This window comes from Pteronotus mesoamericanus, unplaced genomic scaffold (assembly GCF_021234165.1).
Source record: "Pteronotus mesoamericanus isolate MK-2021 breed Mesoamerican mustached bat unplaced genomic scaffold, CSHL_Meso_final contig_199, whole genome shotgun sequence".
Classification (NCBI taxonomy): Eukaryota; Metazoa; Chordata; class Mammalia; order Chiroptera; family Mormoopidae; genus Pteronotus; species Pteronotus mesoamericanus.
Genome location: NW_026555083.1, coordinates 13,425 through 38,765, shown reverse-complemented (window position 1 = coordinate 38,765; position 25,341 = coordinate 13,425). Strand labels below are relative to the sequence as shown.

Below are 25,341 nucleotides of genomic sequence, written 5' to 3'. Positions count from 1 at the left end.
TGTTTCGACAAAGTGTGAGTCCATTTCATTCATAAGAACCGGAGGAAAAAGCAAGTGACAAAGATGGTTGTGAACAGGAAAATTTAGAAGAGCATGAGGAAAGACGTGACATCAAGTTTCACTTCTTGGACAATCATTTACTAATTATTGTATCTGTTTCAGAGGCTCTTCTAGGTCTGTGTTACATATCAGTGAGTAAACAGAGGTGTTTACAGCCTGGTTTCCTTTGTTGAAGGCTAGCCAAGATGTCAAAGAGAAAATATTTTGCATTACAGTAAATTTTAAAGGGATAGCTGGTGTTGAAATGTGAAAAAAGCAGCACACCAAAATGACAATTATGTGGATACTCAGGATTTTAAGAGCTCTCATGGAACAAGGGGAGAAGGATTTGATTAGATCAGGTTGGTGTTTCATGGACAAGAAAAATGCTATACAATTGTCCCATGCTGGTAATTTGGATATAGTGTCAGACGATTTCTCTGACGAGTGGCGTCCAGGTAGCAGGGTGCTGGAAATGCTGTATTTCTTATTTTTTAGAAGTGATTTTTAAATAGTATCTGGTAGGATTTTAGATTTTTTTTAAATCTTCTCCTATGCTACTTAGTTTTAACCTTTTTCAAGTTTTGCTTTCTATTTTACCATGATATTTGCCCTAAAGTTTTAAATACCACAGGCTTCCTATAGATTTACTGATTTTCTACATTTATTGCATATATGCACCCCCACATTTTTGTTAATTCCAATATTGTGTGCACTTTTCTAGTTTGTGAGGTATACATAGGTTAACTTTCAGTATGAAGATGTTCTATATTTAATCTCAATATAATTTACATATTGGAATATTATGTGGCCTCTGATCTTAACTACATCTGGGGAGTCCAAAATTTCTTTTGTTAGAGTAGTCACAATATCATTTTGAGGTAAGAAAAACACCAATAACATTGTCAGAATTCAATTCTCCCGTTTTTTTCAAAAATTTATTCATAATGTATGATTTATTTGTAAGTAAACAGCTGACTCCTATTACTTTATTTTCTAAGAGAGTTTATTTATTTTTAGAGAGGGGAAGGGAGGGAGAAAAAAGGGGGAGGCATCTATGCAGTTAACGCATATTCATCGTCATGCACACAAGACCATCCCCAGAAATATGCCATCTTTCTTTTATCATATTGAAGAGCTCTTTTACCAGGACGCGCCTTTTCCCAGGGCGGTTCCCGGTGACTCCGGGTCCTCGGAATCAGAACGAAAACCCTTTTCACCTCCGTGGACCCTAGGAACCACATTACCCAGAAGGCTGTGGGAGGGCCGGGCCAATGAAGGCTGAGAAAAGGCTTTTCCGTTGGGCAAAACGCGCAGGGGCGGGACTTCCGTCGCCCAGCTGGCGGGCATTTTTGTCTACAGTCGGGACTGCAGCGGTCGGAGTCGCTGAGCGCTGGGCCTCCCTGGGCGGCGTTGCGGTGACGAGAAGTCGGAGAGACCCGGTCGCCGCGTCACAGACGCGATTGTGAGGCTCCGGGTCGGGGATGGGGCCCGGAGTGCCCGGCGCCCCGCTCCGCCCACGGAGCGCGGGGGCGGCTGTCCCGAGGCGCCCGGCTGAGGTGAGTGCGCGGCCCCGGGCCTCCTCGGCTCAGCCCGCTGCGCCCTGAGGTGCGGGGGCGGGGGGCCCGTGACGTCCCGCAGCCCCGGCGCCGGCTTTCGGGCCGTGAGGCGCTCGTGGGTGACACACGATCCAGTGGGGGTGGGAGAGGGTGACGGGCTGAGGGCCCGCTGGGTACCGATGGCCGATGGTGCTGACCCTGCAGGACCCGCAAGCTGGGGGCGGCCTTCCACGTGCTTTAAACTCTCTGAAGTGGAGTCACGTCCTGAGTGCGAGGCAGAGGGGCTGAAAGCCTTTCAGATGCTACTGAGATAGAAAACCGCCTGGAGCGGGGCGATGGGGGCAGGGAGGCCCAGGAAAAGGAGCGGTTGTTCAAAGTCGCAGGGCCGGTGCGAGGCTGCAGTAAGGAGACACTTGTCCGGAGGTGACCAGGGTCCAAGGGCTGCGCTGAGATACAGCTGAGACCTGCTTGCCAGGAGCTCTAGTGTGATTGATGGCGTCTTCCCACAGGTTCTGAAGTTGAACACCATTTTGTCAACTGGACAAGGAAGGAAAGGGTGTCGCAGTCCCTCCCTGGTGGTGACACTGCCTTATGGTGTCTAAAGACTCTTCTGGTTCCCCCCGCCCCGCCCCCCGCTCTTCGATGTGGGGACCCTGGGGCTGCCGCAGTCCTGAGTGCAGGTCACAGGTAATAGCAAGGTTCCCCCCTTTCTGATGTTAAAGGAAGAAACATTCAAACCTGTTGAGACATCTTTAACGTTATTTGAACCAAACTGATGACAATTGACTGAAAACAAAAAGTCAACTGGGTGACAGGATGCTTCGGAAGATGAGAGTTCTCCCACTGGTTTTCTACATCAGAATCAAAAGACAACACGTGAGTGGGAAACTTGAAATCCATTGGTGATAGGTTTCAGAGTCAGGTGAAAATAAAGAAGGAAAATGCTGATATTAGATAAAAAGTACACATGATGAGACACTTTTATTACACTGGTGGGTATAGGATAGTTAATATTTCATTAACAAAATAATAAGAACAATGGGGATGCTTTTGGTCTGTGCTGTGATGCAGTTATTGTGCCCTGAGAGGGCACAAAAAATCACCCTGATATTCCAAAAGTATGTTAACATCAGTGCAAAGATACAACGATGGACTCATTTAAGGTAAAAACTGACCTTCCTCAGAAAGATTATAGACCTAGGACATGACTCCTTGTCATGACTCGCTTTTAGTTAAAAAGTTTTAATTTCAGGCCATATGTAGGGGCAAGTGTGGTCAATGTGGGAAAATTTTTCTGTGTTACATTAAGTGTCATGTTATCAGAGACTACACACAGGAGCAAAGTTTTATGTCTGCAGGGAATGTGGGAAATGTTTTATCAGTAACATTTGTTTCCTCTGGAGACTTCACATTGGAGAAAGACCTTACGAATATAGTGAAAGTGGGAAGTCCTTTTGCAGGAACAGTCCTCTCTGTTGTCATCAGAGTGTTCACCATGGAGAATGGCCTATGACTGCAATGAATCTGGGAAATGTTTTTCTTGTATCATTAATCTCCATTAGTATGATAAAGAATTTAGTGTCCAAGTTCTTATAACTTAAGGAAATGTGGGAAATCTTTTATTATCTATCCATTGCCTTTTTTATCATCTCAGAAATCAAACAGGAGAAATGTTTTTATATATATGCAATATGAAAATCTCTTTTTGTAGCACAATCATCCACTGTATTCCCACTTTCACTCTGGTTAAAGGCCTTATGAGAACAGGTAATGTGGGAAAATGATTTTTGATACTTTCTCCTTTTTTATCAGAGAGTTTATGGAGGAAATAAGACTTATGATGACATGAAATGTGTGAAAACTTTGACCTCGTTTCCATAGCCACCTTAATTATGGTTCACACTGGTCAAAGACTTCAAGCATGAAGTGAACATGGGAAATCTTTAGCCATAAGTGTGTACCCATTTGACATTGGAGAGTTCTCACTTTCTAAAAGGTTACATTGTAAGAAGTTTCTTGTATTTATTTCAGTGTAATGACACTGAGGAAAACTTTCTCAAAATGTCTGAGTTTAATTTCACATATTCACAATGTGGAGAGGTCTCAGAAATTTAATGTTTAAATTTTGAGGTAACTAAGAAAATATGATCTAAACTAATCGTGCCTTTATGCGTTCATACCTATAGTACATGAGGGTTGCACTTGCCCATTCTTAACAAAATCTTCATTTGTTGAATGTTTACAAATTTATCTCTTTTCATATATTTGTCATATTCTTTCTGTTCTAGTTGCATTTCTCTAAGGATTTATGATGAGCATTTTTCAGAAGTGTATGTAATGGGGATATGTTTTCAGTATGTTATATGCTTACATACTTTACCTATTTGATAATTTTGAGCTACTCTCCTTTAAAAAATAGGAGAGTGAAACAACCAAGATCTATGTTGTAGCATCACCCATTTTCACTCCTTGAATAACAAACAATTTTTGTTTCATGGAGTAATAGTTTTTATGGAATAATTGTTTTTAATACTGGAGAACATTGCCAAGGTATTTGGATTTTTTATTTTTTTGACTGTACACAATGTAGTAGGTACATATCATATACTTTAAAGAATAATCTGCCTTGTTAACACACTTCATTGCTTTTGTAAATTCAGAAATTTACTAATATAATAATTTTTCCTTTTTACTTTTCAGCCCCATCTGTGCTCTTTCATCTGGGGTTGCTGGGCTGCAGCAGGACTTGAAGGTGCACCTGGTACCATGAGGAGCAATGGGTATTCGTTGAGTTTGGCAGCTCTCGGAAGCCAAAAACAAGAGAACGAGTGATGAGATTTCCCATGTCTTGGCCATGCAACCTGGGTTTAAATTGTAGTTTATTGACCATAATTATGGTTACAGGAAAATGATTCACCTTATAAGCCTCAGTATTTTCCTGTGTAAATAGTGGTAAAAAGCAAACGAGCCTGAGGTGAGTGGCACAGTGGGTTGAATGTTGTCCTGCAACCCAAAAGGTTGTATGTTCAATTCCTGATCAAGGCACATGGCAGTGTTTTGGTCCAGTTCCCAAGTTAGGGGAATGGGAGAGGTAAACAGTTAATGTTTTTTTGCTTTTATATTTCTCTCCCTCCCTTTCTCCCTTCCTTACCCTCTCTAAAATCCAGAGAATAAAATATTTTTAAGAAAGAGCAGTTTTCACCCTAAATGAAAATTTTTCAAGGCTTGCTTTTTCATCATTATTATTATTTTAATCCTAACAGCACCTGGGAATTAGTAACTATTATTGCATTTCTTGGGAAAATAGGATTGAGAAGAGGAAGAAATTTTTCCTAGGTCACAGAGCGGACAATTGTCAAATTGAAGTGGCTGGATTTGAATGTGTGAGTCTGTCTCCAGAGCTGGGGACACTCTCAACCTTAGCACATTAGACCCTTAGCACAAGGCAGGAGGAGAGCAAAGGCCAGGGACATGAGAAACTCAGATAGTTGCTGTTTTCATTGTTTAATTATCATGAATTTTCTACATTTTTGTGATGTTTTAGAGTGCTTAACATCTGCCTCACGGTCTTCATGGGAACCCTATCTGTCCTTTCCCATGGTCTCTCCAGGGGAAATGACGTTGAGCGGTAGCCGCATTTTCTCTACCTCCTTTTTGAGCTTAGCACACAGCTCTACACTAATGAGACCCCAGTGATTCACGGCTGGGTGTTTCTGCACATTCACTTATCTTTTTCATGGCAGGCTAGGGTATGATGCATTCTGGTGAATACTATCCACTGCGTTAGACCCTTCACGTGCTTTTTGTACGTGTCACTGACATCCTCCTTGCAGTATTGAGAACAGCTTTACATGATACCTGGGGTATATTCAGAAGTGATGCTGGAGACCTATAGTATTGTTATCTACTTAGTGTGGTGTTCCTCTTTTTCATTCAGGATACGGTCCTCTTGGTCCTGTACTCTGTGGATATCCTCTCTGTGGCCTGCTGGCCACATGTAGCCCAGGATGGCTGTGAATGTGGCCCAACACAAAATCTTAAATTTCCTTAAAACATTATGGGATTATTTTGTGATTACCTGTTGCAGTGTATGTAATGTGTAGCCCAAGACAACTCTTCTTAATGTGTGACCCAGAGAGTCCAAAAGGTTGGATATCACTGCTGTGTCATGTACTGGCTGGATGAAGTAGAGTCTCACCATGTTTTTCTGTAGCCCAAGCGTGTTTATGAGTCACATTCCCCTTTCCAACCTTCCTGTGTCTGCAACAGAGAAATTTCTGTAGGAACAAGCCCTGAACAGAGATTCTTACTCCTGATTGGTCACAGTGGGCCAGTAGGCCAAATCAGATTGGGTCCATGCCTGCACGGCCCTATTATCATTGTTATGGCTGATGGCTTTTTCAAATACCAGGATGAGTCTGCAGCATCCTTGGTGATATTTGCAATCTGATCTTTTTTCCCCCTAAAGATTTATTTTTAGAGAAGGGAAGAGAGGGAGAGAAACTTCAATGTGTGGTTGCCTCTCACATGCCGTCCACTGGGTACCCGGCCCACAACCCAGGAACATTCCCTGACTGGGAATTGAACCAGGAACCCTTTGGTTCACAGACTGGCACTCAGTCCACTTACTCATACCAGCCAGAGTTGCAATATGATTGTATGATACATTCCTAAACAACACAATCCTTGCAAAGGCACCAGGTGGCAGGCATCGACACTGTCTAAAACTAGATCTCTTTGCCCTTGTTTCCTCCTCACTGCACTCGGTAGAATGCTTTGTATTAGAGCTGAATCTCTGAAGTCTTTCTAAGTGTTACTGATTTTCCATTTTCAGCCTAGAGCAGCCTTCAGAGCCCTTGTATGTTACCTGGGACTTGAGCATTATTTTGATGTCATTGCTTTTTTTTTTAGGTTTTATTTATTTTTAGAGAGAGGGGAAGGGAGTGAGAAAGAAAGAGAGAGAAACATCAATGTGTGATTGCCTCTCATGCACCCCATAGTGGGGATCTGGCCTGCAACCCAGGCATGTGCCCTGGGAATTGAACTGGTGACCCTTTGGTTCACAGGATGGTGTTCAGTCCACTGAGCCACACCAGCCAGAGCGTGATGTCATTGTTTTTTCATGGTAACCTATGACTGGTGGTAAGTCACACTGATTTTCCCAGTTATGGAAGAGATACAAGGACACTTTCTAGGATGCAGTGTACACACGAAAAATTGTGTAGGTCATGTTAAAGAGAATAACACCTGTGGGCAGAGCTATAGTCCCCTAAGCAGACCTCAGGTGCCAGGTCATTTGAAGGCACTATTCAATCTCCTCCTACTGAACTCTAGCTTTAAGTTTATTTGCATGCTTGTTTATATTCCTACTTGTATTTACAATCTTATATTGACATGTTTTTGAAGTGTGTCCTGGAGTCTCACTGAATCCTACAGAAAGTTTGTATTTTTTTTGGCTTTTTATGTAGATTTTATTCATTTTTTTATTAGATTTGTTCCTATATTATTTCCCCTGTAGCCCACTGCATCCAGTACCCCTTCCATCCAAGAATCCGCCCACCTTAGCTCATGTACATGGGTCATGCATATGTTCTTTGCCATCTCCATTTTCTATACTATTCTTAACACTACTCCTGTCTATTTTGTGCCTACCAATTGTGCTTTGAATCCCCTCATCTTTCACCCCATTTTTCCTCTTCCCCCCTCCCATCTGAATGCCCTTCAAATTACCTCCATACCTATGATTCTGTTCCTTTTCTGGTTGCTTGCTTAGTTTTGTTTTGTTTTGATTCAGATTCAGTTGTTGATAGTTCTGAATTTGTCGCCTTTTTAATGTTTTTGATCTTCATAGTTTTGATCTTTCTCTTAAATTTAAGTCCCGTTCACACATGATGTAATAAAGGCTTAGTGATGATGAACTCCTTTAGCTTTACTCTGTCTGGGAAGCCTTTTATCACTCCTTCTATTCTAAATGATAGCTTAGCCGGATAGAGTAATCCAGGTTGTAGGTCCTTCCTTTTCATCACTTTGAATACTTCTTGCCAGTCTCTTCTTGCCTGCAAAGTTTGTTTTGAGAAATCAGCTGATTGTCTTATGGGTACTCCTTTGTAGGTAACTCTGCTTTTCTCCTGCTGCTTTTAAGTGTCTCTCTTTATCTTTAAGTTATGGTGCTTTAATTGTGCTGTGTCTTGGTGTGGTCTTCTGTGGGTCCAACTTGCTTGGGACTCTTATGTGCTTACTGGACTAGCATGTCTATTTCCTTCACCAAAAGAGGAAGGTTTTTTTCATTATTTTCTCAAATAAGTTTTCATTTATTTCTGTGTGTATAAACTATTTATTAACAGAGGTAAAGGCCTACACATTTACTTGCTGGACACACCCAAAGTGCGACCCCAGCGGCCTGTGGTCGTGGTGTGCTGGCCTTAAACACGAAGACCCCAGATGTGGCACAGCCCTCTGGCCACTGGCCAGAACTTTGCTGTATTTTCCGTCCTTCACTTCTTTCTGTCTGTTCAAGATCCAGTCTGGAATCTTGTACTGGCGTAGGTTCTGCATAATGGTAATAACCTGTTCCACCGCATCCTCTGTGAGCACTCCTGTCCTCTTGGTGAGGTCGATGTCTGTTTTCCCCATCACCACGTGAGCATATCTTTGCCCCACACCCTTAATTGCAGTGATGGCAAAGGCTATTTTGCGTCACGCGTCGGTATTGGTGTTGAGTACTTGGGGATTGTGCTGGAACAGCTCAGGAGTCACTAGAGACATGGCTGTAGGTGTGTGTAGGCCCCCTGTGGAAGAGCTCAAATAAGTTTTGGATTTCTTGCTCTTCCTCTTCTCCTTCTGGCATCCCTATTATCCGGATGTTGGCAAGTTTGGAGATGTCTTAGACGCTTCTTACACGGTCGTGTGTTTCTTTTAAATTCTCGTTTCTCCTTTATGTTCTGGTTGGATATTTATTTCTTCCTTGTGTTCCAAATCCTTGATTTGAATCCCGGCTATCCTCCCTGCACTGTTGGTTCCTTGTTGATTTTTATTTATCAACACTTAATGTAGCCATCATTTCTTCCCGTACGTTGTTGCCGTACTCAATGAGTTCTTTAGCATCCTGACTGCCAGTGTATTGAACTCTGCATCCGACAGGTCTGCTCTCCATTTCATTGAGTAGGTCCTTCTGGTGTTTTGTTCTGTTCTTTCGTTCGGGCCGTATTTCTTTTTTCTCCTCGATTGGGCAGCCTTCCTGTGTTTGTTCCTGTGTATTAGGTGGAGCTGCCTTGCATCGCTGTAAAAGGCACCCATGGGGTTGAGTGTGGCTTCTTTAAATCCTTGGTTGTTGGACTTCCATACAGCTCGATTTCCTGACGGTTGATGTTTTCAGATCTAGTTGTCATTCTCTTTGTGGTTGCCCGAGAGGCAAGGCATGTCTACTGGTGCCTCCCGCCTTGAGCAGAAGTCTCATTAGTTCTTTATCGCTTTGAATTGCTTACATCTCCTTGTTGTTGAAAGGGGAATGAATATTTAAGTTGTTTACTATTGTTGTGTTGAACTTCCTGGCTTCAATTTTATATGGTTTGCTTAATATACTTAGGTGTCTGTGGTTGGATGCATAGCAGTTAAAATTGTTATCCCTTTGATGGATTGACTCCGTTTTCATTTTTTCATCACGTTTTTCTCTTGTGACAGTGTTTGAGGTTGTCTGTTTTGCATGTTACAATTTCAGCGTCACCTGCTCTCTTTCCTTTAATCTGTATGGAATATTTTTCTTATCTCTTTATTTTCAACCTACTAGTGCCCATAAACTTTCTTAAAAAGATATTTTATTTATTTTTAGAGAGAGGGGAAAGGAGGGAGAAATAGGGTGAGAAGCATTGATGTGCAAGTGAAGTATGGATTAGTTGCTTCTTTCATATGCCCACCTAGTGCTCTGTCCCAGAACCTGGGCATCTGCTGGGGCTGAGAGTTGGTGCTCAATGCACTGATCCACACCAGCCAGGGAGTGAAATAATTTTATCTGCATGTGAATGGAAGGGCACTTGTTAGTTGATGTGCGTTGAGCTGAGAACAAGTTTCAGCTACCAGTCTTCTTGCTGTCCCATGAGGTGAGGTCAGATTGCTGAAGATCCTAGGGTTCAGTGGGCAGGGCAGCTGTTTTCCAAATATTTATCTGTTCTGGAGTCTTTGGTGGAAAAAATGGCTGGGGATATACTGATGTTATTCCTTCATAAATGATGTTGTGATCAAGCAGATTCCTTTTGATATCTATGCTGACAAACTCTACAGGTTCATTTGAAATGAAATTTTTGGGTAATTGCAGATATTACTGAGAATCCTGAAGTTTACAAAACAGTTGCCATGGTCATTCAGGAAACAGGCAGCTTAGAGTCCATGGTAGCACATGAACAGTGCCTTCAAGTGGAAACTCTCATCCCTGTCTTTTGAATGGTACCGTCTTTGCTAAACTAGTCTCTCCTACAGTTCTTTCTCTGTAGCTTTCTTAAAACTTGTGTTGAGTTGTGCAAAGACAGTGTTGGTTTTTTATCGCTTGTTTTCTCTTAGGAGTTGAGTCATCAGAATTTCATGTTCATACTTAACTGGGAAGGAAGTGGAAGAGATCTTTGTGTCACAACAGGGACATGAGTGCAGTCATGACAGAATGGGCTCCCGGAAGGTCTGTTGTTTGTGAATGGTATTTGGGGAGCACTTGTTACAAGGGCTTTTAAAAACATATGAGAAACATGTTCTGTGTAACTGTTAATTTTGTCTCCATTACCAGTGGCCACACCTAATGATATGGTCCCTTCCCCTTGTTGACATTTTGCAAATCTGTTGCTTTTAATAGGTATAATTTCTAATCTGACATCCAGCCAGGGCTAAACTCTGCCCCTCTAACCTCTACTCCACAACGGTTTCTCTCAGGATACTTTTTGGTGCGCTCTCCAACTTTGGTAAATGCCTGTGTCACCTTGAAGTGTGCACATGTTTCTATGTGAACCTTGCACAGCATCTCCTCTGCTGTGGTTGATTTTCATGGTTTGGAGCACATTCACATTCCTCTACATAGTCTGACATCACCAGCAGGAAGGCTGTTGCAGGCAGACATGAGCAGTAGGACAACTTTTGAACCCTACCTCTTTTCCTTGTGGCCTGCCCTGTCCTAGTGTCCCTTTGTTTAATAAGGTGCCCATTATTTATAGTTGGTGGTTTAGTAATACACAATGACCACTTTTTCAGAGTCTTTCTCAGTGTCTTGAAAATTGTCACATAAAATCGTGCCATGATGTGAGACATGCACATCTGTGATGAGAATACCCCCTGCACTGGCTGGTGTGTCTTAGTGCTTTGAGTGCAAGCTTGCAAAACAAAGAGTCACCAGTTCATTTCCCACTCAGGGCACATACCTGTGATGCAGGCCAGGGCCATCTCTAGAGGCAACCACACCTCTATCTCCCTCCCTTCCCTTCTCTCTGAAAAGAAATAAATAGAATTCTTAAAAAAAATAAAAATAAAATGTTTAAAAAATTAAGATATGTATATTATTATATTTCACTTAGTGTTATCGCAAGTTGAATAGACTACAATGTGCACTTGGGAACAAAGAAATTAGTGTGACTAGCTTTATTAGTATATGCAGTTGGATGGCCTGGAAATTTACATGCAAGTTCTGGGCTGAATTCTGCAATTGCATGTCTTTGATGTCTTCAACATGTACTTCATTGTTTAAAAAAACAAACAAACCTGTAATTTAAATTAGAGGCCTCAGATCAAATCAGTGAGGAATCCTGTCACACAGCTGCCTGGGCAGAGCTGAGACTCCTGGCTACATCAGGCACAGATGTACATAAGTATGAGTGTATTACTTATTACATTTAATTTGCACTGTGGGTCCTACTGATGCAGGAGAGACGGGAGTAGGGACCAGAACAACGTCCCACAACCACACTCGGCCTGAAGGAGGCACCGGCCCCTGAATCCAAGGCCTAGCAGGCGTAACAGACACTTCCTTGTCCAAGAAGTCATGCCCACGGGGCGGCCACAGGGCGGATTCACTATTCTCAGGGTATTTGTCGGGGTGTAAAACTGCAAATCCACTCCTCGAGTCAGCGGGCCTTGGAGTGCACAACCTACCTTACCCAGAAGGGAAGCGCCGAATGTCACAGGGCTGAGGCAATAAAGACCCCAGAACAGGCACTTCCGTTCGGGCCCTACTGCGGGGCGGGACTTCCGTGCGCCTCCTGGCGGGCATTTCCTCCTCTCCGTTCCCTTCTCACAGGGCCAGGGTGCTGTGGTGGCCGAATCGAATGCAGACGGCGCCAGCGTGCTGCGCCCCCCAGGAGGTGTGAGGCCAGGTACCCCTCCCCGGAGTCCGGCGTCAGGGTCGGGACAGGCGCCGCCGTGCCCAGGGACACGCTCCCCGCTGTCAGCTCCGGCCCCGCTCCACCCATACGGGCCGATGGCGGCGGCCCGCGAGAGGCGCCCCGCGGAGGTGAGTGCGCGTCCCCTGACCCTCCCCCTCTCCCCTGAGCCCCGCAGCCCTGGTGCGGGGCGCCCATCGCGTCCTGCAGCGCCGGAGTCAGGGGTCGTAGGTGCTCGGGGATGACACATGGTGTGATGGGGTCAGAGAGGGTGAGCGCCGATGTTCTGCGTTCCGCCTTCTAAACACGTGCGGGTGTCCTTGACCCAGAAAGACCCGCAAACCCCGCTTTGGTCTGACATCAGCTTTAAACAGCCTGAGGCGACGTCACGTACTGAGAGGCAGAGGGGCTGCACCTTCATGTGATAGTACCGGGAGCCCTGGATGGTCGTGAACCGTGAGACAGACAGGCTGTGTCATGGTTTTGAAAACCTTTTAGATGCTGCCGAGATAGAAAACCGACAGGAGTGAGGCACAGGAGGAGGAGCCTTTGTCCAACGTTACAGGGCCGGTGAGCGGCAGCTCTGAGGAGACACCTGGCGGCAGGTGACCAGACTCCAGGGCTGGGCTGAGATACAGCTGAGAGACGTGCTTACCAGGAGCTGAACTGAAGGTGGTTGATTGCATGTTCCCACAGATTCTGAAGTTGAAGAACATTATCAAACTAGACAAGAAAGTACAGAGCGTCCCAGTCCCTACCTGGTGGTGACATTGCCTTCTAGTGTCTAAAGACTTCCCTTGGTATTTCCCACCTTTCCAATGAGGAGACCCTGGAGATACCTCAATCCTGAGTGCAGGCCACGGGTAATGTCAAGGTGCTGCCATTTATTGTGTCAACGTAAGAAACATTCAAATTGTAGAGACTTCTTAAAATGTTTATTTGAGCCAACCTAGGGACGATATATGGAAAAAACAATCTCAGCGGAGTGTGAATATGCTTCGGAAAATGGCAGTTTTACTACTTATTTTATACATCAGAATCAAAAAGGAAGATACATAATTTGGGAACTTGAAATCTATTGGTGATGGGTTAGATGGGAGAAGACAAAGCAGGAAAATCCCTGATATTAAATAAAAGGTGAAAATGAATGGGCATGCAATTCTTTTTCATTAATGGGTATAATATAATATTTAATGAATTAACACAATAATAACACTGAGGTGTATTTTGGTCTCTGATGCAGTGTTTGTGCCCTAGGGGGTAAGAAACAGGCAAATTATCCTGACTTTCCACAGGTATATTAACAAAGATGCGCTCGGTGAAGGTAAAACTTGACTTTCCTCAGGGAAGATAGAGACCTATGACATGACTACTTGCCATGACTTGCTTTTAGTTAGAAATTTTTAATTTCGGATCATATGGAGGAGTATTCAGTCTCTCAGTTTGTAAGGCCATCTCTGAGGACTCCCCTAAGATGGTCAGGTTTAGTATGTGCCCTTTGTCCTTTTTCTTTCTTTTTCATTTGTCCACAAAGCCAGCCAGTGTCAACATTTAAGGTAGGTTATTGAGGAAGGGACATTTGCACCTGAAAATCCTTGGAGATGCCAAAGAGCTGGGCATAGGTACCTCAGGTCTCCTTTGTGTTAATAACAAGGCACAAGGGGGTCAAGAATCAGACTTGTAAAGTGGCAAAATGGTAACTTGGATATGTATTAGGGAGATAATTGGGCATTTGCATAAGAGAAAGGAGTTGGTCTCTCCTGGGTATAACAGGCTCCCTGTGGCTGCATAGAGCAACACAGATTCTGGGGATTAATGGAGGTGAAGAGAGCCCTGGACCAGGTGAGTTCTGTGACCAGAGGAGAGCTGATGGACAGGAGTTGGGCCTCAGAGGAAGGAGAAAAGGTTGAATTCTTGGTCCATCTTTTTTTTTTTTTTAATTGTATTTTTTCCCATTACCAATTATCTCCTTCATAGCTTCTTCAGCCTCCATTTACCTGCCTCCCCTTTACATTTTTGAAGAAGAGTAAGTATAGTTTCAGATTTCACAGTTGCAGGAAGAAAGGAAAGGGTTCAAAACACCCCAGTATTTTTGGTCTTAGCAGCTCAAGCAGTGTAGACTCTTATCAACTGGGCTGGGGAAGATAGTAGTAGGTTAATTCTCTTCAAGGATAGCAGAAGTTTCTTTTATTTCACATTTTCATAAGTTACAAAGAGCAGTGACTGTAAACATCTTGTGAACAGCTGACACATGGATCTGGAAATCTGTGGAAGAGTTGAGAATGGAGTCATTCAAATGCAGTAGTTCTTTTGTTCCTGAGGGTGAAGGGGCCAGAGCTAAGGAAATCACCCCTGGGAAGCAGGTAGAGATCAGACCGTGGTGTGCACAGCTAGAGGAAGTGTGAGCTGATGGCCCAGAGTTCTTGGTGTTTGGATTTACCAGAAAGCTAAGCCCATATATGAATATGTTTTGGAGGCATGCTCTGGGAGACTCCGTGGAACGGCTTAGCAGGAAGAATGGGGCCCTGCGGGCACGGCCCTGAGTTCAGATGGCATTTCTTTGCCCCACTTCCTCTTACCTTGCCTGCCTGTGCTGAGGGGAGTGTGAGAGATTAATGTGACCGTGATGAGACAGCAGGCAGATCTGGCATCAGGCACTGGTGTCTTCTGTGAATGGGGGCCCTGGAAGGCGTTGGGGGTGGGGAAGGGTAGGATATGGGGTCTCAGACAGACTGTTCCAGATTCATTTATGTTAATTCTGACAGGTTGTTACCTTTGAGGATGTCGCCGTGTATCTGTCCAGGACAGAATGGCTCCTCTTGGATGAGGCTCAGAGACGCCTGTACCTCGATGTGATGCTAGAGAACTATGCTCTTATATCATCCCTAGGTAAGACACTGACTCTCCCTCCACACTCCTCTTTTGCTTCTCTGTGACCCCCTTTCCTCAGGGTTGCAGTTTGCCTCTTCTATCCTAAGCTCTAATGGACCTGACAGTACTTGCAGCCAGGGAGCGATGGATAGCAGCAGCCGGTCTCAGGCTTAGCCCTAATCATGTCTGAAACTGTGTGTTTGGTTGTTTTGTTTTGTTTTATTTCGTTTTTGTTCATTGACCCAAATTTTTATAAACTGACTCACAGTTTCAAAAATGAAGACCCTCTGCATCACCAGTGACCTGGACTAGGCTTTGCATTTCCCCCATACCCTTCATTCCTCAGGGATTGCTCTGTCCTCCCATTTGGGCTGTGGGCACTATTTGCTTCCCTGGTTTTTGGGTAGATCCTGGACTTGGCAGGGCTGGTTTGCTTGCACTGCCCCCTTCTCTCCCTGCGCCCTTTGATACCTGTTGTGCAAAATCCTCATATGGAAGGGTTTGACATCAGTAGTGTTGCCAGAAGCCTAATAGATTTCACATTGAGTAGTGAGAAAAAGCATTTTTTAATATTCTCAAACATTTCTACAACTATATGTATTATCATCACTACAAAATATTTTTATTGATTGTTAGAGAAAGGAGGGAGGGACAAGGAGAACTATCAATGTGAGAAAGAAGCATTGATTGTTTTCCTCTCATATGTGCCTGTAAGAGGGAATCCAGCCAGCAACCTATGTGTGTGCCCTGACATGGAATCAAACTGGCAAATTTCTGGTGCACTGGCCAGTGCTCTAAAAGAGCCACTTGTCCAGGGCTGGATCAAATACTATGCAATATATTTATTTGTTCTGTTTTCTCAGCAGTGTTTTCAAACTTTAATAATTTATTGCTTTCTAAATAGATGATCTACTCATTGTTGGACAGGGAAAATTCAAGTTGTCTGGTAGTGTTGCGTTAACTTTTCTGCTTTCAGATCTCATACGGTTTGCTTATGTACTTCGGCGCTCTGTGGTTGGGTACATAGTATTTAAAATTGTTATCTCCTGGTTTCCTTGGTGTTATTTGCATGGAATATTGTTTATATCCCTTTATTTTCAGTGTATTTGTGTCCATAAAGATTCAGTGAGTCTTGGAAGCAGCATATGTTGAGTCTTGGGGATTTTTTTTGGAACACATGGTAAGCCCAACCAGGCCTCGATTTATTTATGTATTCATTTATTTATTTCTATACATTTAAAAAATTTTTAAATACAGTTGACATACATTATTGTATTAGTTTCATAATTAGACATTGTATAACTTACCAAGTAATCATCTCCATACATCTCACACCCATCTGATACCACATATATTAGTAGAGTGTTATGAGTCTGTTTCTTAGGCTGTAGTTTACATCCCTGAGATTATTGTGTAAGTGCCCCTTTGTACTTTTTAACCCCTTGACCTTTTTCACCCATCATGAGAATTTTTGTAAGTGTTTATTCTAGTGAAACTGATGATGATGGCCAGGGTTGCAAGACCTCAAATGCTTTTGTCTTGTGTTTCTTATCCCTTTACCCATTCTATATTTTGAACCTACTGTTACCGTCTTGTCATGTTTTCTGTCTCTTTTGTAGTTCCTTTTTTGTCTTCCTATTTTGTTGTCGTGTGTGTGTGTGTGTGTGTGTGTGTGTGTGGTTTGATTCCTTTCTCTTTTGTGCATCCATTACACAGGATTGTGCTGTTGGGTTGGTTGGTTGGTTTTTTTTGTTTTGTTTTTGTTTTGTTTTTTTATTTTACTTATTTATTTTTTGAGTGAGGGGAAGTGAAGGAGAATGAGAGGGAAAGAAAGATCTATGTGTGAGAGAAACATCAGTTACCCCTCACAAGCCTACAACTAAGGACCCAGCCTGAGACTTAGACATGTGCCCTGACTGGGAATCAAACCGGCAGCCTTTTGGATTGCGGGCCAGGGCTCAGTCCACTGAGCCACATGAGCCACTGCTGTATTTTATAGACTTACATAAAACTCATACTCAGAACAGTTCATTGTAACCTGAAAACAGCTTCAGTGCATGCAAAAATTCTACTCTTTGAATCTCTGCCACACCACCCCTTTACATGTTGATGTCACTGTTCACATCTTTCTATACTGTGTATCTATTCATAAATATTGTCACCAGCGTTGAACTTAATACACTTTATTTTTGTCCTATACAGGACAGTTAAAAAAAGTACATCCACCAATGAACTGTCTTAGTGTTGCGAACCTGATGACATCCTGGCCTTACCAGAGAGTTTTACACTTTTCCACGATTTCCTGTTTCTTTGTAGCGTGCCTTTATTTCAGGCCAAAGAGTTTTTTTTGTTCTTGTTTTGTTTGGTGTTTTTGTTTTTGCATTTCTAGTAAGTCACGATGAGTGGAAATTAACTACTTTCATGTGTTGTGTTTTTGGGAAGTGTTTTTCTTGTTATTTCTGAGGAGGAGGTTTTTGGGAAAAGTATTTTGTTTTGCAGTGTTTTGTTTTAGTGTTTTGAATATATCATTTGATCTTCTGCAAGGAAGTAAGGTTTCTTCAGAGAACTCTATTTTTGGCTTTATGGGAGTGTTTTCCTTACAATGAGGATTTTCTATTGTCTTTTTCTTTCAAACACTTTTTTTGCTTTTTATTTTTAACACTTTTTTTATGCTAAAACCCTGTTTACATTGCGCATGTATATGGACCTGGGAGGATCTTGAATATGGCTATTCACATTTGTTTGTCATATTTTAAACTCAATCTTTAGCTCATTTTTGAAAATAAATTTTTTTCACTTCTCCTTCCCTTCCCGTTTATGTAGCTCTCATTTTCTCTCTTTTTCCCCTCCTCTGGAACTCCCACAATGCAAATATAGGTTATCTCTTTGGTGTTCCAAAATTTACATAGGCTGTCCTCCTACTTTCTTTCTTACATGGAGGATTTTAAATCACCTGATTCTGAGGTGAAGTGTTCATTTTACTCCTTGGTAAATTTATTCAGTGGTAGCACAAGCTCAGTGTCTGAGAAGTTGTTACACCTGTGTTTTGAATATAACCCTGTTTGCTGAGCCAGTCTTTCCTGCTATTCTTTTGTGTAGCTCTTTATATCATGCTCCGCCTTGTAGCTCTTTGAAAGAACTGGTCCCTAAAGACTCTTCCTCTTTCTTGAAGGGATGCTGTTTATCATGGATTATTGTCTCATTATACTTGAAAGGGGTTGAACACTTGTATTTTTTATTCTGTCATCTTGCTGTGGTCACTCACGGAGATATTTTTCTTTCTTTCTTTTTTCTTTTTTTTTTTTTTTGGTGCAGAGTAGTTCTACAATAGTGTTAGTATTTCATCTTTTCTGCATTCTCTGTGGAGTTGCATCATCAGCATTCCACATAATTGCTCAAAAGAGAGGGAGCTGGAAGAGTCCTTTGTATATCACAAGAAGGACAGGCATCCAGCCCTGACATGATGAGCTCACAGGTGGCCTACTATTGGTGAATGGCAGTTAGGGAGGATTTGATTCCAAGTTATGGTTAAAACATAATGATGCACCTGTTCATTTAACTATATTTTGTCACCAGTGCCAGTGGTCACACTTTAATGCACTTGTCATTTACCAGTGTTGGCACATTGCTAGTGTGTTACTTTTAATAATTTTCCTTTGCACTCTTGATTTGAAGCCATGAGTAATCTGCCTCTCAAACCTCGACACCACAACCCTTTCTCTGAGGAGGTTTTTTGGTGTTCTCTCCCATTTTGAAAAATGCCTGTTGGATCTGAAAGTGTGCACATATTTCTATAGAAACCTAGCACAGCATCTGGTCTGCTGTGGTTGATTTTCATGGTTTCGGGCACATTCATATCCTCTTTTCATAATTACAACACAAGCAGGAAGGGTTTGCAGACAGCCCCTAAGAGAAGAATAACTCATAAAGCCAGCCTCTCATCCGTGTGTCCATCGTGTCCTAGTGTCCTTTGATTTATGAGTTCCCCATTATAACAGTCATGAGGGGCTATTTTTTAGTCTCTCATTCGTCTTGGAAATCATCACATAGAATCATGCCAGATATTACAGATGAAAATTAATAATGAGAAAACCCGCTCCCTCTAGGTTACTAGGTATTTCACTTGTGTTTGTTTTTCTTCAGGTTGCTGCTGTGGAGCAGAGGATATGGTGCCACCCACTGAACAGAATATCACTGTAAGAGTCTCAGAGGCTATGAATCTGAACTCAGCACTGTCTTCCCAGAAGAGCCACCCCTGTGAGAGTTGTGGATGTGTCTTGAGAGACATTTTTCTCTTGGATGACCAGCAGGGAATGCAACGGGGCCCAACTCTGCTGCAGTGTGGGGCATGTGCAAAACCATTTTATTTCAGTGCACAGAGTCACCAACACCAGGAGCAGGGCACAATGCAGAATAGTTTCGTAAGCAATGTGGACAGGGTCTCATTCGCAGAGAGCTGCAATTTCCATGTGTCGTGGAATCCTTGTACCTCTAGTCAGGTTGGAAAATGCTTCCTCATTAACTCTGGAGATCTTGAGCAACTAAATGCTTACACCATGCACAAGGAAAATGAAATCTCTAAGTCTGGAATGACTTTTCAATCTGCACAATATTACACCTCAAGTGAATGCAAGAAAGCCATTGGCTGTGATGACATACTTGTTGAGGACCAGAGATTCCTTATTGGAAGACAGTGTTTTTTGTGTTGTGAATGTGGGAAGTCTTTTACCAGAATTTCTGCATTCCGTGTTCATCAGAGGGTTCACACAGGAGAAAGACCTTATGAGTGCAGTGAATGTGGGAAGTCTTATAGCAGAATTTCTGCCCTCCGTGTTCATCAGAGAGTTCACACTGGAGAAAGGCCTTATAAGTGCAGTGAATGTGGGAAATCTTTCACAAGTAGCCCTGCCGTCCAAGTTCATCAGAGAGTTCATACTGGAGAAAGGCCTTATAAATGTGGTGAATGTGGGAAATCTTACACCAGTCACTCTGGTCTCCGTCATCATCAGAAAGTTCACACTGGAGAAAGGCCTTATGAGTGTGCTGAATGTGGGAAATCATTTAAGCAAAAAGAGAACTTTAATTCTCATCAGAGAGTTCACACTGGGGAAAGGCCGTATAAGTGTGGTGAATGTGGAAGATCTTTCACCAGTAGCTGTGGCCTCCGATATCATCAAAAAGTTCACACTGGAAAAAGGCCTTATGAGTGTGGTGAATGTGGGAAATCTTTTACGCAGAGCTGTACCCTCCGTCGTCATCAGAATGTTCACACTGGAGAAAGGCCTTATAAGTGCAGAGAATGTAGTAAATCTTTTATCCGTAGCTGTGACCTTCGTAAACATCACAGAGTTCACACTGGAGAAAGGCCTTATGAGTGCAGGGAATGCAGAAAATCTTTTATCTGTAGCTCCTACCTCCGTCATCATCACAGAGTTCATATAGAAGAAAGGCCTTACAGATGCAGTGTATGTGGAAAATCTTTTACCCAAAACTCTGAGCTTCGTAAACATCACAGAATTCACACTGGAGAAAGGCCTTATGAGTGTAGTGAATGCAAAAAATCTTTTACCCATAGCTCTTCCCTCCGTCATCATCTCAGAGTTCACACTGGAGTAAGACCTTATAAATGTGGTGAATGTGGTAAATCTTACACCAGTTGCTCTGGTCTCCGTCATCATCAGAAAGTTCACAATGGAGAAAGGCCTTATGAGTGCAGTGAATGTGGGAAATCTTTTACCCATAAGTTTATTCTCCGTAGTCATCAGAAAGTTCACACCTAAGAAAGCCCTTATGATTGTGGTGAATGCAGAAAATCTTTTACCAGTAGCTCTGAACTTAGTATACATCACAGAGTTCACACTGGAGAAAGGCCTTATGAGTGCAGTGAACATGAGAAATCTTGTACCTGTAGCTCTGCCCTCTGTTTTCATCAAAGTGTTCACACTGTATGAAATAGTTACAAGTACACTAAAAGGGGAATTCCTTTATGTGTACCAGTAAAGTCAGAGAAGCAGTAACCTCCATTACCATGACAGAGTTCACACCAAAGAAACACTTATGAGGGTGATGATTGTGGGGAAATCTTTTATCTGTTGCATTAAGTATTATTATTATCAGAGACTACACACAGGAGCGAAGTGTTATGGCTGCAGGGAATGTGGGAAATGTTGTTTTATCAGTAACTTATGTTTCCTTTGGAGACTTCACATTGGAGAAAGACCTTACGAATACAGTGAAAGTGGGAAGTCATTTTTTCTGTAGCAGTCCCCTTTGTTGTCATCAGAGAGTTCACCCTGGAGAATGGGCTATGACTGCAGTGAATGTAGAAATGTTTTTCTTGTATCGTTGATTTCCACTAGTATAAGTTTATACTGTCAAAATGCAGTTTGAGTGATATGAATATGAGAAATGTTTTAACTCTAGCCATTCCCTTCATTGCCATTAGAGAATTCACAAAGTCTACATACAATATGAGATTTTTCTTTTTTCGGTAGCACAAATCCTCTATTTTATTCTGTTTCACTCTGGTGAATGGCCTTATGAGTTCAGGGAATGTGGGAAAATGTTTTTTGATTCTCCTTTCTTATCAGAGAGTTTACAGAGGAAATAGGCCTTATGATGACATGAATTATGGGGAACCTTTCTCCTTGTTTCCATAGCCTCCTTAATCATAGTTCACACTGGTTGAAGGTGTCAAGCATGAAGTGAACAAGGGAAATCTTTAGCCATATGTCTGTACCAATTTGACATTGGAGAATTCTCACTTTCTAAAAGGTTACATTGTAAGTGTCTTGTATTTATTTCAGTGTAATGACACTGAGGAAAACTTTCTCAAAATGTCTGAGTTTAATTTCACATATTCACAGTGTGGAGATGTCTCAGAAATTTAATGTTTAAATTTTGAAGTAACTAAGAAAATACGATCTAAACTAATCGTGCCTTTATGCGTTCATACCTATAATGTATGAGGGTTGCATTTGCCCATTCCTAACAAAATCTTGATTTGTTTAATGTTTATAATTTTATCTCTTCATATATTTGTCATGCTCTTTCTGTTAATCTAGTTGCATTTCTCTAAGGATTTATGATAAGCATTTTTTAAGAGTGTATGTAATAGGGATAGGTTTTCAGTATATTATGTGCTCACATACTTTACTTATTTGATAATTTTGAGCTACTCTCCTTTAAAAAATAGGAGAGTGAAACAACCAAGATCTATGTTGTAGCATCACCCATTTTCACTCCTTGAATAACAAACAATTTTTGTTTCATGGAGTAATAGTTTTTATGGAATAATTGTTTTTAACAGTGGAGAACATATCCAAAGTATTTGGATATATTGTTATTTTGACTGTACACAATGTAGTAGGTACATATCATATACTTTAAAGAATAATCTGCCTTATTAACACAATTCATCACTTTTATAATATCACAATTTTTGCTTTTTAGTTTTGAGCCACTCCAAATTATCTCCATACCTATGATTTTATTCTGTTTCTTGTTGTTTGCTTAGTTTTGTTATGTTTTGATTCAGATTCAATTATTGATAGTCCTGAATTTGTCACCTTTTTAATGTTCATAGTTTTGATCTTCTTTTTCTTAAATTTAAGTCCCTTTGACACATGATGTAATAAAGGCTTAGTGATGATGAACTCCTTTAGCTTTACTCTGTCTGGGAAGCCTTTTATCACTCCTTCTATTCTACACGATAGCTTTGCTGGATAGAGTAATCCAGGTTGTAGGTCCTTCCTTTTCATCACTTTGAATACTTCTTGCCAGTCTCTTCTTGCCTGCAAAGTTTGTTTTGAGAAATCAGCTGATTGTCTTATGGGTACTCCTTTGTAGGTAACTCTGCTTTTCTCCTGCTGCTTTTAAGTGTCTCTCTTTATCTTTAAGTTATGGTGCTTTAATTATGCTGTGTCTTGGTGTGGTCTTCTGTGGGTCCAACTTGCTTGGGACTCTTATGTGCTTACTGGACTAGCATGTCTATTTCCTTCACCAAAAGAGGAAGGTTTTTTTCATTATTTTCTCAAATAAGTTTTCATTTATTTGTGTGTGTATAAACTATTTATTAATACTACACATTTACTTGCTGGACACACCCAAAGTGCGACCCCAGCGGCCTGTGGTCGTGGTGTGCTGGCCTTAAACACGAAGACCCCAGATGTGGCACAGCCCTCTGGCCACTGGCCAGAACTTTGCTGTATTTTCCGTCCTTCACTTCTTTCTGTCTGTTCAAGATCCAGTCTGGAATCTTGTACTGGCGTAGGTTCTGCATAATGGTAATAACCTGTTCCACCGCATCCTCTGTGAGCACTCCTGTCCTCTTGGTGAGGTCGATGTCTGTTTTCCCCATCACCACGTGAGCATATCTTTGCCCCACACCCTTAATTGCAGTGATGGCAAAGGCTATTTTGCGTCACGCGTCGGTATTGGTGTTGAGTACTTGGGGATTGTGCTGGAACAGCTCAGGAGTCACTAGAGACATGGCTGTAGGTGTGTGTAGGCCCCCTGTGGAAGAGCTCAAATAAGTTTTGGATTTCTTGCTCTTCCTCTTCTCCTTCTGGCATCCCTATTATCCGGATGTTGGCAAGTTTGGAGATGTCTTAGACGCTTCTTACACGGTCGTGTGTTTCTTTTAAATTCTCGTTTCTCCTTTATGTTCTGGTTGGATATTTATTTCTTCCTTGTGTTCCAAATCCTTGATTTGAATCCCGGCTATCCTCCCTGCACTGTTGGTTCCTTGTTGATTTTTATTTATCAACACTTAATGTAGCCATCATTTCTTCCCGTACGTTGTTGCCGTACTCAATGAGTTCTTTAGCATCCTGACTGCCAGTGTATTGAACTCTGCATCCGACAGGTCTGCTCTCCATTTCATTGAGTAGGTCCTTCTGGTGTTTTGTTCTGTTCTTTCGTTCGGGCCGTATTTCTTTTTTCTCCTCGATTGGGCAGCCTTCCTGTGTTTGTTCCTGTGTATTAGGTGGAGCTGCCTTGCATCGCTGTAAAAGGCACCCATGGGGTTGAGTGTGGCTTCTTTAAATCCTTGGTTGTTGGACTTCCATACAGCTCGATTTCCTGACGGTTGATGTTTTCATTTGTTTTCAGATCTAGTTGTCATTCTCTTTGTGGTTGCCCGAGAGGCAAGGCATGTCTACTGGTGCCTCCCGCCTTGAGCAGAAGTCTCATTAGTTCTTTATCGCTTTGAATTGCTTACATCTCCTTGTAGTTGAAAGGGGAATGAATATTTAAGTTGTTTACTATTGTTGTGTTGAACTTCCTGGCTTCAATTTTATATGGTTTGCTTAATATACTTAGGTGTCTGTGGTTGGATGCATAGCAGTTAAAATTGTTATCCCTTTGATGGATTGACTCCGTTTTCATTTTTTCATCACGTTTTTCTCTTGTGACAGTGTTTGAGGTTGTCTGTTTTGCATGTTACAATTTCAGCGTCACCTGCTCTCTTTCCTTTAATCTGTATGGAATATTTTTCATATCTCTTTATTTTCAACCTACTAGTGCCCATAAACTTTCTTAAAAAGATATTTTATTTATTTTTAGAGAGAGGGGAAAGGAGGGAGAAATAGGGTGAGAAGCATTGATGTGCAAGTGAAGTATGGATTAGTTGCTTCTTTCATACGCCTACATAGTGCTCTGTCCCAGAACCTGGGCATCTGCTGGGGCTGAGAGTTGGTGCTCAATGCACTGATCCATACCACCCAGGGCGAAAAATAATTTTATCTGCATTCGGGCAGAAAGGTGCTTGTTATGTGATTAGTTTTAAGCTGAGAACAAGTTTCAGCTACCAGTCTTCTTGCTGTCCCATGAGCTGAGTCCAGAGTTCTGAAGAATGTAAGGTCTTTACTTGGCAGGACAGTGGATGTCCAAATATTCAGTGTACTTTTTGGTGTCTGATGGCAAATATTCCTGGAGATATGCTGATGTATGGCCCAGGGCATTCCCCTTCATATCTATGCTGACAAAGTATAGGTTCATTTGAGATGAAATCTGTGAGTAGTTCCAGATATTACCAAGAAATTTGAAGTTCTCAGAGGCAAGTTTGCCGTGGTCATTCACAAAACAGGCCATGAGAGTCCAGGGTGGCACATGTTCATGTGTGATTGCTTCTCACACGCCCCCACTGGGGACCTGGCCCACAACCCAGCCATGTGCCCTAACTGGGAATCGATCGGTGACTCTACTTCATACTCTGGCGCTCAATCCACTGAGCCACAACAGCCAGGGCCCTTTGTTTAATGAGGTACTCATTATTTACTGTTAGGGGTCTAATAATGCCCAACCACCACATTTTCAGTATCTATCTCAGTTTCACGTAACTTGTCACAGAGAATCATGCAGTGATATGACAGATGCGCATCTGTGATGAGAAAACCCCCCTGTCCTGGCTTGTGCAGCTCAGTGGATGGAGCAGAGACGTGTGAACCTAAAGATTGGTTCACTTTCCTATACAGGGACATGCCTGGGTTACAGGCTGACTCTCCAGTTGGAAGAGGGTCAGA

At 42.2% G+C, this 25,341-nt stretch overlaps 1 protein-coding gene, 1 long non-coding RNA gene and 2 pseudogenes across 2 annotated transcripts; 2 read left to right on the top strand and 2 right to left on the bottom strand.

The window, feature by feature from the left end:
• Positions 1-1,532: 1,532 nt before the first annotated feature.
• Positions 1,533-5,058, top strand: LOC129066268 (uncharacterized). The gene is made up of 3 exons (XR_008528691.1): positions 1,533-1,598; positions 2,108-2,474; positions 4,299-5,058. It is a non-coding gene; the product is annotated as an uncharacterized LOC129066268 (long non-coding RNA).
• Positions 5,059-7,960: 2,902 nt separating this feature from the next.
• Positions 7,961-8,363, bottom strand: LOC129066301 (40S ribosomal protein S18-like; annotated as a pseudogene).
• A 6,363-nt stretch (positions 8,364-14,726) lies between these two features.
• Positions 14,727-21,307, top strand: LOC129066266 (zinc finger protein 418-like). Its single transcript, XM_054567800.1, has 2 exons — positions 14,727-14,836; positions 18,962-21,307. Exons 1-2 carry the CDS (start codon positions 14,803-14,805, stop codon positions 20,596-20,598), a joined length of 1,671 nt encoding a protein of 556 aa, XP_054423775.1. The 5' UTR covers positions 14,727-14,802; the 3' UTR covers positions 20,599-21,307.
• A 1,599-nt stretch (positions 21,308-22,906) lies between these two features.
• LOC129066265 (40S ribosomal protein S18-like) lies at positions 22,907-23,309 on the bottom strand (annotated as a pseudogene).
• Positions 23,310-25,341: the final 2,032 nt, after the last annotated feature.